The sequence below is a fragment of the Phyllobates terribilis genome, unplaced genomic scaffold (assembly GCF_046119375.1).
Source record: "Phyllobates terribilis strain yellow unplaced genomic scaffold, ASM4611937v1 Scaffold_7__3_contigs__length_470593459, whole genome shotgun sequence".
Classification (NCBI taxonomy): domain Eukaryota; kingdom Metazoa; phylum Chordata; class Amphibia; order Anura; family Dendrobatidae; genus Phyllobates; species Phyllobates terribilis.
Window position 1 is genome coordinate 291408817 of NW_027362767.1, and position 19526 is coordinate 291428342.

General features: G+C 46.4%; 1 protein-coding gene across 1 annotated transcript in view; it reads right to left on the reverse strand.

Annotated features, from left to right (window-relative positions):
• SLC7A3 (solute carrier family 7 member 3) overlaps positions 1-18999 on the reverse strand; it is a 32228-nt gene extending 13229 nt beyond the window's left edge. Inside the window, exons 1-3 of the mRNA XM_073640965.1 lie at positions 18876-18999; positions 4341-4725; positions 1515-1673 (exon numbers count right to left, since the gene is read on the reverse strand). Of these exons, the coding sequence (XP_073497066.1) occupies positions 1515-1673; positions 4341-4725; positions 18876-18989 (658 nt within the window). The 5' untranslated portion in view covers positions 18990-18999. The remainder of the gene's footprint in view (positions 1-1514; positions 1674-4340; positions 4726-18875) is intronic.
• Positions 19000-19526: the final 527 nt, after the last annotated feature.

The following is a 19526-nucleotide window of genomic DNA, read 5'->3' on the forward strand; positions in this document are numbered from 1 at the left end:
GCAGGTGGCGGACATATATGAAAACGGTGTCTTTCTGCAATACAGTTAGTACCCAAATATGCCTAGTGTGCTCAAAAAAATAAAGGGAACACTCAAATAACACATCCTAGATCTAAATGAATGAATCTCATTGAATACTTTGTTCTGTACAAAGTTGAATGTGCTGACAACAAAATCACACAAAAATCATCAATAGAAAACAAATTTATTATTAACCAATGGAGGCCTGGATTTGGAGTCACCCCCAAAATTAAAGTGGAAAAACACACTACAGGCTGATCCAACTTTGATGTAATGTCCTTAAAACAAGTCAAAATGAGGCTCAGTATTGTGTGTGGCCTCCACGTGCCTGTATGACCTCCCTACAACGCCTGGGCATGCTCCTGATGAGGTTGCAGATGGTCTCCTGTGGGATCTCCTCCCAAACCTAGACTAAAGCATCCGCCAACTCCAGGACAGTCTGTTGTGCAACGTGGCGTTGGTGGATGGAGCGAGACATGATGTCCCAGATGTGCTCAATCGGATTCACCCCACACCATTACTGACCCACTGCCAAACCGGTCATGCTGAAGGATGTTGCAGGCAGCAGATCGCTCTCCACGCCTTCTCCAGACTCTGTCACATGTGCTCAGTGTGAACCTGCTTTCATCTGTGAAGAGTACAGGGCGCCAGTGGCGACTTTACCAATCCTGGTGGTCTGGGGCAAATGCAAAGCGCCCTGCACGGTGTTGGGCTGTGAGCACAACCCTCATCTGTGGATGTCGGGCCCTCATGCCACCCTCATGGAGTCGGTTTCTAACAGTTTGTGCAGACATATGCACATTTGTGGCCTGCTGGAGGTCATTTTGCAGGGCTCTGGCAGTGCTCCTCCTGTTCCTCCTTGCACAAAGGAGGAGGTAACTGTCCTGCTGCTGGGTTGTTGCCCTCCTATGGCTCCCTCCACATCTCCTGGTGTCTTCTCCATGCTCTGGACACTGTGCTGACAGACACAGCTACCCTTCTTGCCACAGCTTGCACAGATGTGCCATCCTGGATGAACTGCACTACCTGAGCAACTTCTGTGGGTTGTACTGTAGACACCGCCTCATGCTAATGTACCTCTAGGGGTGAGAGCAATGGCAAAATGAAAAAGTGACCAAAACATCAGCCAAAAAGGATGAGAACAGAGAAATGGTCTGTGGTCACCACCTGCAGAACCACTCCTTTATAGGGGGTGTCTTGCTAATTGCCGATCATTTCTACCAGTTGTCTGTTCCATTTGCACAACAGCAGGAGAAATTGATTCACAATCAGTGTCGCTTCATAACTGGACAGGTAGATTTCACACAAGTGTGACTGACTTGAAGTTAAACAACACAATGTAAGTGTTCCCTTTATTTTTTTGAGCAGTGTAGTATGGTTTAAGTCTGTGGACAAGTGACTACTCTTGAAGGGAAACATTACATTTCCATCAATTATGGACATATTGAATAGATCGTAGGCCATTTATCTCCCATTGTAAAATATATACCTACCTGTTAGCAAGATTACAAGTAATAAGGCAAAGAAATCCGGGTATTCTGACAACACATTTTCCACTTTAATGTTTATTCTTGCTATGAAGAAATTCTTAATGTGATTGCCAATGATATCATCGAAAGTAGAGCTCCAAGCTCTGGCTACGCTGGCCGTACCTGAGGAGGGCAAGACAGGGGGTCAAAATTACCAAAATTACAGAAGGTTTCTTCTTTACAAGATGCCAATAACACATCGCCCTGGACACCTTCTCCTAAGCAGCCACAGCCAGCAGAGAGTCTGCCGGAGCTGCAGACGCCTAGGAAGGACACAGGGCTCTGCGTGCTGCCAGAGCTCAGAGGAGGAAGGCATTACTTACCTAATCTGCGCTCAGGATTTTTCCATCATGACTCAATGTATACTTTGAGGAAGATTTTAGCCAAGCAAATCATTTCCTGTCATTTAGAAGAGTGTTTTCCCCCTGAGCAAAATTAGGCTGAAAGGAAGTAAATAATAAAATGTGACGAAAGAACCATCACTTACCTGAGAAATCCCCCGCAGCTCCAAGCCCGCCCCCAGGTGGTCCTCTGTAGCAGTGCTGTATAGTCTGCACACATGGCTGCTGGCCCCGGTGGTGTACAGCACTAGCCATAGAGGAGATGGCCAGCTAACTGACTCACTTCAGTAAGCCAAGTGAGCCCTCTTCACTTTCAGTGCATTAGCGGTGACAGAGGGGGGCTGGCTTATGAGTAACCAGCCAGGCCCCTTCATACAGCACTGAGATGCAGATATTGGAAACCCTGTTATGTGTCAAGCAAGAGGAATCTTAACATTTGGGCACCTTTCTTAAAGGATGATGTCACGAATGTCCCGTTTTAGCAGATAAGCATTGCTAGAATTGCTTATAATTGTGTATGTGTTCTGGGAAATCAGCCAAATTTCCCAACAGGACCTTAACAGTCAAGAGTGTTTCACACCAACAGGCTTATCATACAGTGCAAAGAAATGAGGGAAACTAGTCACAGAACCCCAGCCCAACGGCCACAACAATAGTCTGTGACTGTTAGCCTTAAGTCATGTGAACCACCTCCAACTGCCACCAACCCTGGTGCCTCATGCTTTGTAGGCCCGGGGCAACATCATTGTTTTGGCGTGACGCACAAATGACGAGGCACTGGGCCTGCTCGAGTGGCTATTGGACCAGCAGGTCATCTCTAAGTGTATAACTGCAGTGTATTATTTAGGTGATCACATGGTCAAAAAAGTAACAAAAAGTGAGTAATCGCTTCAAAATGAGATCTAAGGGGTAACATTTCTCCTTATGGAGAGTGACACACCAGCTCTGGCACATCAAGGTAAGGAGGCTTATTCGCCATGCAATGCTCCTCTGGGAAATTTAATATGCAAATTGCCTCTTCAGAGAAAAAGAGGACTTGAAATCTATAGCGGCACCTATTGGAAGCAGAATTTCTAAAAGTCACAATCAACCCTTTAACAAGCCTTGCAATAGGACATAGGATAAAAGCCAAATCAGAATCTCTATTTGCAGACATGGTGTTTCGGGCTGTTGGCCCTCGTCAGTGCAAAGTATGAGAACTGATTTGGCTGCATGAGAGGCTCTGGACTGAGGTCTAAGGGGTAACGTTTCACCTTATGGAGAGTGACACACCAGCTCTGGCACGTCAAGGTAAGGAGGCTTATTCGCCATACAATGCTCCTCTGGGAAATTTAATATGCAAATTGCCTCTTCAAAGAAAAAGAGGACTTGTACTCTATAGCGCCACCTATTGGAAGCAGCAATGTGACTTGTAGGATTGCTGCTTCCAATAGGTGGCGCTATAGAGTACAAGTCCTCTTTCTTTGAAGAGGCAATTTGCACATTCAAAATGAGAAAAATAAAAGTTACAAAACAGCAATCATGTAAAATAAATAATTATATATATATATATATATATATATATATATATATATATATATATATATATATATATATATATATATACACACACATACAGTACAGACCAAAAGTTTGGACACGCGTCATTTAAAGATTTTTCTGTATTTTCATGACTATGAAAATTGTACATTCCCAACCCCATTTATAAGGCAAGAAATCCCACTTATTAAACCTGACAGGGCACACCTGTGAAGTGAAAACCATTTCCAGTGACTACCTCTTGAAGCTCATCAAGAGAATGCCAAGAGTGTGCAAAGCAGTCATCAAAGCAAAAGGTGGCTACTTTGAAGAACCTAGAATATAAGACATATTTTCAGTTGTTTCACACTTTTTTGTTAAGTATATAATTCCACATGTGTTAATTCATAGTTTTGATGCCTTCAGTGTGAAGGTACAATTTTCATAGTCATGAAAATACAGAAAAATCTTTAAATGAGGTGTCCAAACTTTTGGACTGTACTGTATATACATCACATATTTGGTATAGTCACTTATGTAACGACCTGCATAATAAGACAAAATGTCCCTCCTGTGATGTATATGCCCCCACATCATCTTTGATGTATAAGCTGCAGCTCCAGTGTCTCCTATGTGATTTATATAAAGCAGTCTCGGTGTCTCCTATGTGATGTATGCAGCAGTCTGTGTATTCTGTGTGATGTATAACGCAGAACCCCCCACTGCTTGAGGTCTAAAAATGCTACACAAGCAGTTATGAATTTCTCACTGTGAGGAGACCTGCAGTATAATAGAAATCTGTGTTCAGAACTTACTGACAGCATAAACAGTAAAATCATAAAGCACAGCTAGGAGGTAAATGCAAGGGAAAAGCTAAAAAGATTGGTCGTTAAAAAAATATATATTTGGCAAACTTTATAGAAAGACTTACCCAAAACGTATGAAAGTATTAAATTCCACCCAGTTGTGAATGCCCAGATCTCTCCAACAGTGACGTAGCTGTAAAGGTAAGCAGACCCAGTCTTGGGTACCCTGGCTCCAAACTCCGCATAGCATAGACCAGCTAGCACTGAAGAAAGAGCTGCAGCAAGAAAGCAGAGGACAATTGAAGGGCCGGCTTTCTCTTTTGCAACTTCACCGGCTAGGACATAAACACCAGCACCAAGTGTGCTACCAACTCCGAGTGCAATAAGGTCCAATGTGGTCAGGCAGCGGGCAAAGCAGGATTCTTCATTGTTCAGGTCTATAACTCTCCTGCGGATCAATTTTTTGCCAATACTCGTCAATCGGCCACAAGTCATCTTGTAATGTAATACCTTTAAAAAGGAAAAAAAAATATTACATCAGAATGGTCTGAAATTGGTAAAAAAACAAAAAAAAAAAGTTGCATAACTCAATTAGCTCATGGTCAGCCATGCATTTTTGTGTGTGCATGTAGCCATGCCGATGTACATGGATCACCACCGGAACATCCTTCCAATAACTTCTGGCCAGATTTAAAGGGTTTGCTTCTTCATTCTTATTGCTCTCCACCTTCCAAATTTCCTACTAGCCGGTGGTGGTGAGGGTGTCAATGCTGAGTGATACTTTAGGTTAACAGTATTGATGCGCTGCAAATCTGAACTGTGCTTTGCCTCTGCAGCATTGGAAGTGCAGAGACATGGAGGCTGGACAATATCAGGAAAAAAACGCATGCTCCAGTAATCTCAGCCAGCCTCCATGCTAGGCTTACAAGCTCTGCACCAAAGAGCTTGTAAGCACGGTGCGTGTTTAGCCACTGCCCCTAGACAGCCAGTTCACATTAACAATGTGCTGTAAAGAATAGAAAAAAAAAATCTGAAGAATGGGGCAAGATTTTAAGAATAAGGAAATTAAGAAGTTTCATATTTTTTTTTTAATATAAATCCATCTATGATGAAACATTCCGGTTTAAAGCAGATTTGTCACCCAAGTATATTTTTGCTATGTAAAGATGGGGCACCATGATGCCGTGACAGACAGACCCGTCAGATTATAGACGGCACAGTCCGTTCTCTGGCTGCAGCCGTCTCCATCACTAAATATATATTTATTACAAGTCTCCGTAACTTCATAGGCTCAGGCACTATTAAAATGCTGTAGAAATTTAGGATTTCCTAAACATAAAAAGGAACAGCCACTTTTGAGACAAAGGTTAGGCATTTGCTCCATCAGTGTTTGAGATTGCGGAAATGAGAAATAGATTTCTTGGTCGTTCATGACAAGTATAGTAGATAATAGAATTATTGATGGCGTCGTCAGAACACCGGATAAAAACTACATGTCAGAAATCGCTACAGACCTAATCTATATCACTTAGAAATAATGACCATACACTGCTGTGCCAGGGGGCGATCAATAGGCAGCGGAGAATCACACACAACCTTCTTCACATCAGCGCTGCTAGTCTGACTGTGCCACAGGTGATCGTCAAACATTCTATTAGCAGGGTGTCTGTGAGGTTTATTCACAGACTTCCACATAGCTTTAAATATATACTTTATTTCGTGTGTGTTGAGATTCAATGTTTGCATTGAAACAAAAACAAGATTGCTCACATTTTCAATGGATCCCAAGAAATACTGAGTTATAACTGGGTTCATCAGGGTTCTGCAGTCTTAAATTGCAGATTCTGCCGATCTTATCAGAGGGGTGGTAGAGACTCCTCTTTGGGGTATTCGGCTAAAAGACTATACCTTTGCAGAGTATATAATTATATACAGCACAAAAAAAGAGGTCACATTGCTAGCGTGACTTCTTGGTCTAGTGATGCTGCAAGATAACAGGGCACATCAGGGCAATGTTCACACTGGGACTGCCAAAGATACCCAAATGCAGTGCGCGCTACCTCCTCAGGCAATTTCATATAGCATGAAGAGAACGGCAGTGAACATGTCCCACCATTCAAATAAATGACAAAAGTGCATGTCATAGGTAATACTGGTGAGGGGTTAATCACTGACACCCCCAATGATCGGCAGAAGCTATCTATCCTATTGAATACCTCTTTCATCCCAACTCTCACAGCAGTTAAAAGGAACCCATCGTGTTATGCATGTGGTGTGTGAATAGGACCTGATCCCTCAATTCAAACAGATGAAAGCACTTCTGGGAATGAGGCGAATAGAAAGACCTGACCTCCACCCTGCTCTCTTTGATTGAAAAGTCCCATGTGTGTGTATAGCTGAACAGTGCAAGCCCCCAAGATTAATCTTCCTAGTCACCGCCATCTAGCATTGCACTGACATCTCTTTTTTTTTGTAAAGGTTACTATTAAAGAAATTGTCCACTACTTTGACATTGATGCCCTATCCGACGGATAGGGCATCAATGTATGATCGGCCGGGGTCCCGCACGTGGCACCCCCGCCGATCAGCTGTTATCGGTCCCGGCAGCAGCCACAAGTCCTTACCTGCGGTGCTGGGCCGTCAAGTTGTAGCGGCCGCCGCTTGTACCTGCACATCTGCCTCCTATTCAATTGAATGTCAAAGTAGTGGACAACCCCCTTTAAAGAAGTAATAAATAAAAGTGCAAAAAAAAATATGTGTTAAGTTTTATTAAATGCAGAACAGAAAAAAATAAACTCAAAACAAATCTAAAAGTATAATAGTTACTACAGAACTGCCAGCTTATGGAGAGCATGTTTCAGACTAATTCCCTTAATAAATGAGGAATGCCGTGCTCCAGTAACAGACATCATGGCCATTTCATTTTACAGCTCAATGAGGAAAATGTGATTTACCCAGATTGAAAAAAACACCCTTACCAGCAATAGGTTAGAAAAGGAAAGCCCAAAGCGATGCACGGTCACACTGCAGAACTATACTGTGTACTGTATGGAAAAATTGGCTACATGGGATAAAAAGTTAACATTGCCCATTTGCTGTCTGGCTGAACAGTGGGATCACGTTTCCAACACTTCTGGGCGTCATTAGTAAAATCAGTGTTCTCCGTCTGCCTCCGGTCTTTGAAAAAAGCAGTGACTAGTGTTCAGCGCAAGTGCTCGTTACTGGAGTTTGCCGAGGGTGCTCGGGTATGCACGGAGTATCGCGGGTGCTCGAGTGACAGGTTAGAGTCTCGTGCCAGCATGTTTCGTGGCTGTTAGACAACCACAAAACATACGGGGAATGCCCGTATAGGTCAGGCAATCCCCACATGTTTTGCGGCTAATAGCCATGAAACATGCGGGCGGGGGAACTTGAACATCTCACTCGAGCACCCGATGCAAACTCGAGTAATGAGCACTAGCGCTCATCACTAGAGTGGCTGTTATTTAGTGACCTGCCTCCTCTGTATGAAACCTCCTCTTCATATAGGGGAGGCTGGCATAGGGGTCGGGAATCAGTAAGGAGGGGGAAGGTGTGACCTCAGTGGGCATTTTCTTTTTACGCCAATGTGGCACCCCAGGGGTCTGGTTGCCACAGTGGCATTCCCTCCCTCACAAGAGGTGATGCCATGCCTGGAAGCAAGGAGGGGTCCCCTAGTCAGGTATACTAGCATGCAACTCTTTCCTGGCTCCAGACCAGCAAGGGGAGCTCCTCCCCTTAGCAACTGGATCTGGAGGCGGGGTTAGTTAGTGTGAGGAGAACAGACAGGAGTTGAAGTCCGGACGTCGATGAGGAAAGACCCAGGGAGTGGAGCTGCACGGCAGCTCACCCCAGAGAGGAACGTAGAAGAACCGGACACCGGCGTCCGAGGCTGTGGGGCACTGAAGGCCCAGCAGCAGAAACCGGAGGGCAGGAGACTGCAGGTCTCCTGGCCCCATCAGACGCCCGGAGGCTCAGCAGCACCGCAGGGCCCAGCACCGCCACGTGGGAGCGACACTCCAGGAAGGCCCGAGCTGCCTGCCATCCTGCCATACGGGTGAGCACAAAGACGTTTTACTCAGGGACGAGGGCCACAGCACAGCTATAAGCAGCAGGGCCAAAGAGATTAGCACAAAGGGAAGGCCTACAACTTCACCTGGCGAGGTGGATTCCCAACTTGATTCCAGGCCGCCCGGACCTCTCCTACCAGCTAGTGCCTGTGCCCCAGTCTGCCTAACCACCGCAAGTAAAGAGGAAACAGTCATTAAGTTGTGGACTGATTATTAACTGCGCCATCCCCTGCACTACACCGCACAGCAACATCTACCACATAGCATCACTATATCCTGCCCTGGAGCTAAGCTCTGCCTGTGGAGAGCTGAACCAACTCTGCTGCGTCATCATCGGCTCCAGAGGTTCTGCACCGCAGCGGCGGCTCCATATAGCCGCATACCACAGGTGGCGTCACGTACATTCTATAAAAACTATAATCCCCTTTCTCAAATTCCCCTTTTATTGACCGCCCTGGGTCACCGCCACTGTGACATCTCCCCTAGCAACGACTGGCCCGGTTACCGAGTACCCCACGGCTCAGGGGGCGCGTCTCCTCCATGACGTGGCCGTATTTGAATTGGCCAGAAATATAGCAAAAGAAACCGCCCACAGAGAAGTCCTGTAATATACTCCCAATTGGTTGAAAGGAAAATTTGCATATTGGGCTTTCCAATATTGGGGTAATAACTTTGGAACAGAGGGACACAGAATAAAAAGAAAAACTGTTCCAAAAATCAGTGGAGAAGCAGCAATTCAAGGTGGCAGTAAATTGAAATTAGAAAAATTCAATGAAAAACCCTCTATGTAAAGCAGGAAAATATTTTGAAAATATTCTTAAAATTACAAAAGAAAGCAGATTTTACTATACAGCTATGCCACTACTGGAAGGGAAGCAGCACAAGTTAATAAGGAAGGACAGACAAGAATTAAAAAATAAATCAAAAGCAGAACACGGCTCGAGTTGGAGTATACAAGGCAACTGGATTAAAAAGAAAGCATGATGGGCATCATACTGACATCCCTGATCTACTGGCCTAGGAGCATGAGGACACCGGCAGCCACCAGATTCACTAACCAGTCCAGTCCAATGTAGATGTAACATCTCAGAATATTGCTGCAGTCACATTATGAAGGCAGCATTTCATGTGCCAGTGTACAGATGTGTTCAGGAAACAGTAAGATAACTTCCTTGGAGTTAACCTGGTCAAATAACATTGATTATGAGAGTGGTTTCATCTTTTTAAATGAGCAAAATTGTAACGTGTTTATAAATACCATCAACTGTGTAATTTGTCATTTACTGCTCGCTGCCAAGGTTACTGGCCACCGCTGCAGTCTAAATCAGCAGTGGCCAGTCTCTATGCCAAGGAGCACAGTGCTTACCCGCGCTCTCCCATCGCGGCTCTTCTGCTGGACACGTCCCAATAGCCAACTAGCTTCAGAGGGATTTTTTTTTTTTTTATTTAAAAAAAAAGTGGGTTTCTCAGCTTTTTTCTTTTTTTTTGTTTCCCCCTTTTCCATCAATCAACAATTTTCCCCACAATTTTAAGAATACAATGAAACGGATGTCCCAGAGCAGCAGAGCATGAGACCGGCAGATAAATCTGACAGCAATCTCAAGAGCAGGAACTCCACGGTCAGCACCTTGAAAAATGATTGTCATGAAAGAAGCTTTTTCCTGAGCCATGTTATATGCCTCGTTTTCTCAGTATGGAGCTCGTCCATCCTAACCTGTAATGTCATACTTTACAGTCATAATAAAAAGTAGTGATTTTTTTTCCTCCCTTTAAGCCAGGTTCATCCAGTGGAGCTTTACATGAATGTTCTTTCAGCCATAGCAGTAACACGATACACAAGTACTTTCTTCATAAACTCTTTTTTAGAGCACAGGTTTAGTTGTACACCTATACGACAGACAGATCAGCCCTTTGGCATTCTGAAGGCCAAGCCTTTTGTTCAGTGCCGCAGTTAGCCGCTGCCAGATGAGCCAAGCAAGAGCGCGCATAGACAACCGAGCGCTTTAGTGTATGGGGGAAGTCAGGGGAGATGGGAGTCAAGACAAATGATTGTTCGGCCGACTGACAGGTGATTTATATGGAGCCTTTAGCAGAAGAGAAGGGATGTCCGTATTCAGTCTCAGCGCAGCAGATTCCAATACACTTCATAGGATGGCTTCTGCCCAGTGACATAGAGAAGCGGCACCACAGCATGTACTGAAGGCAAGGCGGCTTGATTACACACACAGTTCGGTCCAGAAATATTAGGACAGTGACCGATTCTCCGTGATTTCAGCTCTGCAGGGAACTTTATTTTTATTTTTTCATTTAAAATGAAAACAAACAGATACAATTGAAGTGTAGACTTTCAGGTTTCATTAAAGGAGGTTGTACAAAAATATCCTGTGAAACATTTAGGAATTGCAACCATTTTTTCTACAAAGCCTCCACATTTCAGGGGCTCAAATGTAATTGGAAAAACATAAATAAAATGTTAATTTTTAACACTTTGTAGAGAATCCTTTACAGCCAATGACAGCCTGAAGTCTGGAAGCCGTGGACGTCACCAAATGCTGGGTTTCCTCCTTTGTGATGATTTGGCCTTTACTGCAGCGGACTTCAGTTGTTTGTTTCTGGGTCTTTCTGTCTTAAATTTTATCTTTTGCCCCCTGTATTGCATTTTGCTTTTTAATGGCGTTTCAATAAAGATGTGTGATTTTTTAATGGATCTCTTCAGTATTCACTCAGTCTTTTGTATTTTGAGTCTGGGTTCATGTTGTCTATTTTAAGGCTGTGTGCCCACGATGCATTTTTAATGCGTTTCTGCAGTTGCGGAAACGCATTAAAAACGCATGGTAGAAGGGCAGCAATGTTCCCCAATGATAATCCGCATGTGCTGTGCACATGCTGCGGAAATTTCCGCTGCGGATTATCATTGCGGAAAAAAAAGCAGCACTACCAATTATTTTGCGGAAGTGCTGTGTTTTCGTCACCATTGACTTGCATTAGAACGCGCCAATTCCGCAAGACTGCATCTGTACTTGTGTAATTGGCGCGTTCTAATGGGCAGATGGTACCCGGGTGTAGAGGAGAGGAGAGTCTCATCCACACCCAGGTACCATTAAAAAATCTGTAAAAAAAGAATAAAGTAAAAAATAAATGTATACTTACCTTCTGGTGGCCCACGCTGCGCTCCTCCTTGCTTTCCGGTACTTCGCGGTGGATTGAAGGACCTGCGCTGACGTCAGAGTCATGTGACGTCGGCAGGTCTTTCAATCCACTGCTGCCGGCAAGGGAGAACGGAGTGAGCAGGACAGCGCGGGCCATCGGAGGGTAAGTATATATTTAATTTTTTATTTTTAACCACTCTCTCGGGTCACACTATATAAATCCATGCCGTTTGCATGGATTTATATAGTGTGACCTAGTTGTCACAAGCACTTTCCAAGTGATGATAATCACTTGGAAAGCGCTTGTAAATCCGCATGCGGAAAGGTCAGTGAATAACGCTCCATTTCCGCATGTCCCTGGCAGGAAAACGCATGTACAATCCGCATGCGTTTTTTTTCTGCCAGGGAGATGCAGAAACGCTCAGGAAAAAATCCTGAGCATTTCTGCATCGTGGGCACATAGCCTTAAGGTTGACTAATGGTTTGCACCTTGTGGTGAACCTTCTGTATTTGCTCTCATGAAATCTTCTCTTTATGGTAGATAACAAAACCTACAAAAGACAAAAATATATCTCATACCCTACCATCATTATATATAAATGTAAAGCAAAGTTGCATAATAAATATAGGGTACATAGTGAACTATTTTTGATCAAAAAAAGTATACAAGCCGTCCCACCAGCGGCAAGGTGACCCTAAATTGGGACGGTACCTATACTGCCTATATTAAAAACCTTACTGTATATCAAAGTTGAAGTAATGTATATAAAAGGGTAGACAAATAGGACCGGGTCCCAACTCCAGACCACCCAGGCCCGTGGTAAGCTACATATATACCAGTCAGCTCAACAAAGGGGATGCCACACCCTTAAATTGCACAGAATGCAAACAAGACAAAAAACCAAGCAATGTGAACTGAGGTCTAAGATGGTAGACATGCAAGAAATAGGAGCATGTTCACACTAGCAAAAAGAAACAAAACCTACAAAAGACAAAAATATATCTCATACCCTACCATCATTATATATAAATGTAAAGCAAAGTTGCATAATAAATATAGGGTACTTAGTGAACTATTTTTATGGTAGATGTAGATACTGAAAACACCTACTTCCTGGAGAGAGTTCTTCACTTAGGTGGATGTTGTGAAGGGGATTTTCTTCCCCCATGGAAAGGATTCTGCGATCATCCATCACTATTATCTTCTGTGGACGTCCAGGCCTTTTTTGAAGTTCCCAAGCTCAACAGTGCCTTTTTTTTTTTTTTTTGCAAAATGTATCAAACTGTTGATTTGTCCACTCCTGGCATTTCTGCTCTGTCTCATGGATTTCTTATTGTTTCGTTTTGGTTTTTTTTTAGCCCAATGACTGACTGTTCCTCTTCCACAGAGACTTCATGTTGCGGGTTCACAGCAACAGCTGCCAAATGCATATGCCACACCTGGAATCAGCTCCAGACCTTTTCCCCATTTGATGATGGATTAATGAGGGAATAGCCCATGCAGTCCATTAACAAGCTTGAGAGTTGTCCAAATCACTTTTGGTCCCTTAAAAAAAGGCAGCTGCATATTAAAGAGCTGTAATTCCTTTACCCTTACTCCAATTAGGATGTGAATTCCCTCAATTGAAAGTTGAAAGAATTAAGCCCAGATTGATTACATAACTATCTTGAATATGTAGCACCCCGAGGGTTCGGTTGCTACAGAGGTATTGCATCTCACCCAGATGTGCGATATCTCACTTCCAGGTAAGGATGGAGTGTGGCTCAGGACCCTAACACCCACATGCACTACACCACATTTCCGGGGGACAGCTCGACGGTGCTCCCATTAGTTATGCAGGCACGAGTGAGCATGTCCCTGGCTGGAGTGGGGGGAGGGAACACCTAGAGAAGGGAACCCGGTAGTGTGTGCGTGGGGGAAGTAGATCCTGGGTGCACTCTGTACAGGAGTATAAAGGGAGGCACCATCTTGGAAAGGGAGTGAGTTGAGAGAGGAGAAGACAGGGAGCAGAGCTGCTTTATGGGCTCTGCTCCACAGGCAGGCCCTGTCAGGAGGCCTGAGCCTGGAGGAGGGAAGAAGGAGGAAGAGGAGCAGACTGGGCTCCAGGAAGGACAGAGGGGACCCCAGGGGTGTGGACTGGCTGGTAGCCACCACACGCCCGCCGCTACCTGAGTAGGGGGGTCAGGTCAAGAAGATGGGAACCGGATCCCAAATTAGTGGAGGAGAGAAACTACCCTCAACTAAGAACCCGAGGCTGCGACATTACATGTGGAGCAGCCCCTCACCACACCCGCTAGAAAGGCACCACATAGGACCTGGGAAACGCAGGCCAACGTTTGCCCACCAAGAAGGTCCGAGGCAGCTGGACATAAGCGTGGTCACTAGTGGGGTTGAAGACCAGAGACAGGGGACATAAAGGGGGTCCTGCAAAGCACTCCAGAAAGACCTGGGAGTTAACCGAGCCCCTCACCTGGTGAGCACAGCGCGACACAGGCAGCCACCTCTGCAGCGGTGGCCTGGAGCAGTAACCGAGTAACCGTGAGTAAAGACCCTGAACTGCACCACCAAGACTCAGAGTTGTCTTTGTTGCGCTCGTGTACCACCATCACCCCCATCATCTATCCCTGCTGCCCTGAGGCCATACCCCTCCCGTTGGGGGTTATACCACCACACTGCACATCCTCATACACCTGGCCTCAGTGGACTGTTCTGCAGCGGCGGCTTCGAAGCCGCACTCAACGGGTGGCGTAGTCGATCAAGTTAACATCTACTGCCATAGACCGCCACTTAGTCTGACTCCCTGGGCACAGACCGGATCACCGCCACGAGACTACAACCCTAAAGAGATCCGGCTCCGGGTAAGCTCCCGCGTGCGCAACGCAGCGCGACACAGGCCCAGGGGCGCGTCAAATACGTTTTGGTGTACATCTAAAATGCCAAAACTTGTGTCACTGTCCAAATCTTTCTGGACCTAACTATATGTGGTACAATGTTCATCTTCTCAGGCATTTACACTAGTGAACAGTTCCAATTATTTAGAAAGTAATATATAGTAACATTTATTGCCCAGTGTGTCTACACCTATGAGCAGGTGCAATGTTCTCCACTGTACCTATCATTACCACTAAGGTAATCTGTTTGGAAGAAGTCTGCCTTCTCTGACCTAAACGTAGGACTGCTTCAATTTACCTCTGCAAACAGATTTTATGAAAATGAAGCCTCGGTCTCTGATGAGATTGCTGCACTCTGCAGCCTTAACACCTCCAGCTGTCAACAGCGAGAAAATGATCACGACAAGCTGCTCAATGGGACTTTCCTAACAAAAAAGCTTCAAGAGATCGCCAGAATCATCCAGGTGCAGCTCTATAAAGATGCCATCCACTTCACTACAGTCACAAGACAGGACAGATGAATGGCACATGGACAGGGTAATTACCAGAACATGCTGCATAGGGCACCTGCTCTATAAAGGGGGTTACATCACAATATTGAGCGGCCGTTTTACTATTTCCTGGTGACTATCTTTCATCACAGTCAGGCCTACAGACGTTAGATTGGAGATCCTTTGTCAATGTCAACAACACTAATTATATATGGATATATCCTGCACAGCTGCTTGTTACGCAAGCGAAAAAGGGGCAGCGTACAGGAAACAGGACCACGATAAGTCACCGGAAAGAAAAAAAAATCATCTCATCCATCTTGATTATGGTGTGTTAACAGGAAAAGGACGGCAAGTAAAAAAAAAAGACAAAAAAAAAGGAAGACACCAGCCTGTTATGCCGAAAACATTCTCAACAGTATATACAAAGGAGGGAGATCTTATAAGGCTGTACACACCTGTGAAATTTTTATTGCTTCAATGTATCAAAAAATGCAAGAACTTTGCAGACTTTGAGGAATAGATGTACCAGTCATCCGTTTTATGTCTACAGCTTCTGTGCAGACTTGCATTTCTCCATGGCTACAGACAGCAAACAAACCTGATCACCAGGTCAAAACTCTTCCATCTGAACTAGACCTAACTTGTTACCTTCCAAATATTCATTTTACAAGAAAAAGATGTGCACTGGAAAGTAACTACAGTTTTGTTTGTGGTCTTGTCATGGATGGAAGCGCACAAGAGCTGCAAACACAAAACGGTAGGGGGTATTCTTAAGCAAGACTGCAAAGCTGATTCAGGTTTCATCTTACAAATATTGAATAAATTGCAATTAAATTAAATTGATACTTTACCTGCTTTTCATGGTGATTCCTTTATGTAAACTACTGGATGCCATTGTTAAAGTGCAAATGTGGATAGCGGAAGAGACAGATTAAAGGGCTCCTACAGGTCTGAACAGCTTACTTACACAGGACTATGTGCTGCCGAGTGATATTTTTAAGCCACTCAAAAGATCATTTTGCCTGACGTACGAGTGTTTGGCAAGAACAATGGCAGCCTATGTGCGCTGAGCAATTTACTACATTTTGTCAGTGTAGCATCTAAAGCCGGCAGCCTTGTGCAAACAGCCTGGTGTTGCCGGTCGTCTAACAATGTAAATGCACCCTAGGACACCAGATGCCCCCAAATAGGCAAACTGCGGAGGTGATTAGATCAGCGTGCCGATCCCTGTGCTCATTCGTATCGTGGATTGGCAGAGGAACTGCCTGCCATTACTGTAAGACATCATAACGCAGATGTCACCAGAGAGGAGATTTGTGGCTACACAGAGCTCAGATAATAACCCAACACTGGTCAGTGAGCACCGCGCAGACCAGCAACACGGACCGAAAATACGCTCCGACTGTAGCCCAACACTGGTCAGTGAGCACCGCGCAGACAGGCAACACAGACCGAAAATACGCTCCGACTGTAGCCCAACACTGGTCAGTGAGCACCGCGAAGACCGGCAACACAGACCGAAAATAGGCTCCGACTGTAGCCCAACACTGGTCAGTGAGCACCGCGCAAACCAGCAACACGGACCGAAAGTATGCTCCGACTGTAGCCCAACACTGGTCAGTGAGCACCGCGCAAACCAGCAACACGGACCGAAAGTATGCTCCGACTGTAGCCCAACACTGGTCAGTGAGCACCGCGCAGACTGGCAACACAGACCGAAAATACGCTCCGACTGTAGCCCAACACTGGTCAGTGAGCACCGCGCAGACCGGCAACACAGACCGAAAATAGGCTCTGACTGTAGCCCAACACTGGTCAGTGAGCACCGCGCAGACCGGCAACACAGACCGAAAATACGCTCCGACTGTAGCCCAACACTGGTCAGTGAGCACCGCGCAGACCGGCAACACAGACCGAAAATAGGCTCCGACTGTAGCCCAACACTGGTCAGTGAGCACCGCGAAGACCGGCAACACAGACCGAAAATAGGCTCCGACTGTAGCCCAACACTGGTCAGTGAGCACCGCGCAAACCAGCAACACGGACCGAAAGTACGCTCCGACTGTAGCCCAACACTGGTCAGTGAGCACCGCGCAGACCGGCAACACAGACCGAAAATACGCTCCGACTGTAGCCCAACACTGGTCAGTGAGCACCGCGCAGACCGGCAACACGGACCGAAAGTATGCTCCGACTGTAGCCCAACACTGGTCAGTGAGCACCGCGCAAACCAGCAACACGGACCGAAAGTATGCTCCGACTGTAGCCCAACACTGGTCAGTGAACACCGCGCAGACTGGCAACACAGACCGAAAATACGCTCCGACTGTAGCCCAACACTGGTCAGTGAGCACCGCGCAGACCGGCAACACAGACCGAAAATAGGCTCTGACTGTAGCCCAACACTGGTCAGTGAGCACCGCGAAGACCGGCAACACAGACCGAAAATAGGCTCCGACTGTAGCCCAACACTGGTCAGTGAGCACCGCGCAAACCAGCAACACGGACCGAAAGTACGCTCCGACTGTAGCCCAACACTGGTCAGTGAGCACCGCGCAGACCGGCAACACAGACCGAAAATACGCTCCGACTGTAGCCCAACACTGGTCAGTGAGCACCGCGCAGACCGGCAACACAGACCGAAAATACGCTCCGACTGTAGCCCAACACTGGTCAGTGAGCACCGCGCAGACCGGCAACACAGACCGAAAATAGGCTCCGACTGTAGCCCAACACTGGTCAGTGAGCACCGCGCAGACCGGCAACACAGACCGAAAATAGGCTCTGACTGTAGCCCAACACTGGTCAGTGAGCACCGCGCAGACCGGCAACACAGACCGAAAATACGCTCCGACTGTAGCCCAACACTGGTCAGTGAGCACCGCGCAGACCGGCAACACAGACCGAAAATAGGCTCTGACTGTAGCCCAACACTGGTCAGTGAGCACCGCGCAGACCAGCAACAGACCGAAAATAGGCTCTGACTGGAGCCCAGCACTGGTCAGTGGGGCATCCGATGGCCGCCCTCTGCCAACGCTATAAAAAGGGATAGATTTCTATCAATGGGAGAGAGGATGGACAGACATCATGGGGAAGGGGAGGACAACATTTTCTTAAGGTATATGCACGCAGGTGAATCCGAATATGTTCATTGAACCATGTGGATTCACCGTATCCTATACATTGTAGTGATATCATTTCTCTTGCGGAAACTAGCGACTCAAGACGAGAGAAATTGACATGCTGCGGTCTGGAAATAAGTGGCGCATGTCCATATAAGCAGGTGATACACAGGAGCACGAAGACGCATAGTGGGCATGGGATTTATACAACTCTCATCCACTATGCTGTAACATCAGGACACTGCGGGTTTGAGGCTCCTGATCGTGTGAACATAGCCTAAAGAGTGAAAGCTGGCTGAGGGGCATAGGCTGAACCAGTGTCACCATCCTCACATGTAGCCCATCAGCAGTTAGATGGCACAAGCCGTTTAGCTCAGTGATTGACTGAGGTCTCATTCACAGCACTGCAGCAGGTAAAAGACCGCGCTGGACCCGGGGAGGGGAGGAAAGCTCAGCTTTGCTTTTAACACGAACTAGACATATCAGGAAGTTTTCTGATCAGTAACAACCCCCCCGTAGATCATCACAGAGCATGGAGCCGATACTGGAGACATCCTGTAATATCGGGGCACTCCGCACTGACAGGCGCCGACCACCTGAGATTGTACAAGAGCAGCAGAGATGTGATGGGTAACGTCTCCCCCCCAAGAGTCCAGTGACCCCCGACCCTGCCCGGCTGCCCCTCTGTACAGCGCTCACCGAGGATCACTACCTAACAGATCACTAGATCCCCGGGATCCGCACCTTCCGGAGCACTCAGCTCCTGCCCCTGTAGACGCAGACAAGACGCGTCCCCGCCTCAAGTTTATAAAGTCAGAGAGGGAAACGTTTGTGCCACGGGAGCCGCCACCAAGCCCTGCGTCCTCGGCACCCGTGCCCCTCCCCGGCCATGAAGGCCATGCCGGCAGCACTTACCGGCGCTGGTGCCTCCCGGTGCTCTGCCCGTACTGCCGCTCTGGCTTTCCCGCTCAGCTCTAATGAATGGAAAGTCGGAGGCTCGGCGGTAAGAATAGATGATGTCAAGATCATGTGACCTGTGGTGGGCGGAGTCCTGCTCCGTGACCAATGACAGCCGCCCCATCACATTGTCAAGCTGGGATTAACATGAGACTTTTCCTCGGTTTTGTTGCGTTTTTTTCCCCACTATAGTTTCGTAAAGTGCACGGGGTTCTATTAACAAAAAATCAGGACGAAACAGCTGGAAATCATATCTAGTAAAAATAATGACAGAAAACCCGAGCTGATAAATCCCCTGTGTATATTAGATTGTGTTTTTTTTTTCCCCATTGCATCAAAAATAGAAATACATAAAAAAAAGCTAGGAAATAAAATCTCTGAGGTCTGGTGTGCAGTGATAAGGTGGTCACAATGGTGCCGATCATTGTACAGCTCCGCAGCAGCCTCCAGAGTCCGCGGCAGTAAGGCGCGGTGCAGGGCGGCGTGCGCAGGATCCTCCGGGATTTCTGCTCGCTGCGTGGAGGTTCTGGAGCAGAAACTGAGCAGAAAGTCTCCAAATCCTCAAAACTTTGGAGTTTCCGCTCTGTGTTTGGGCTCCAAAAATGCAGC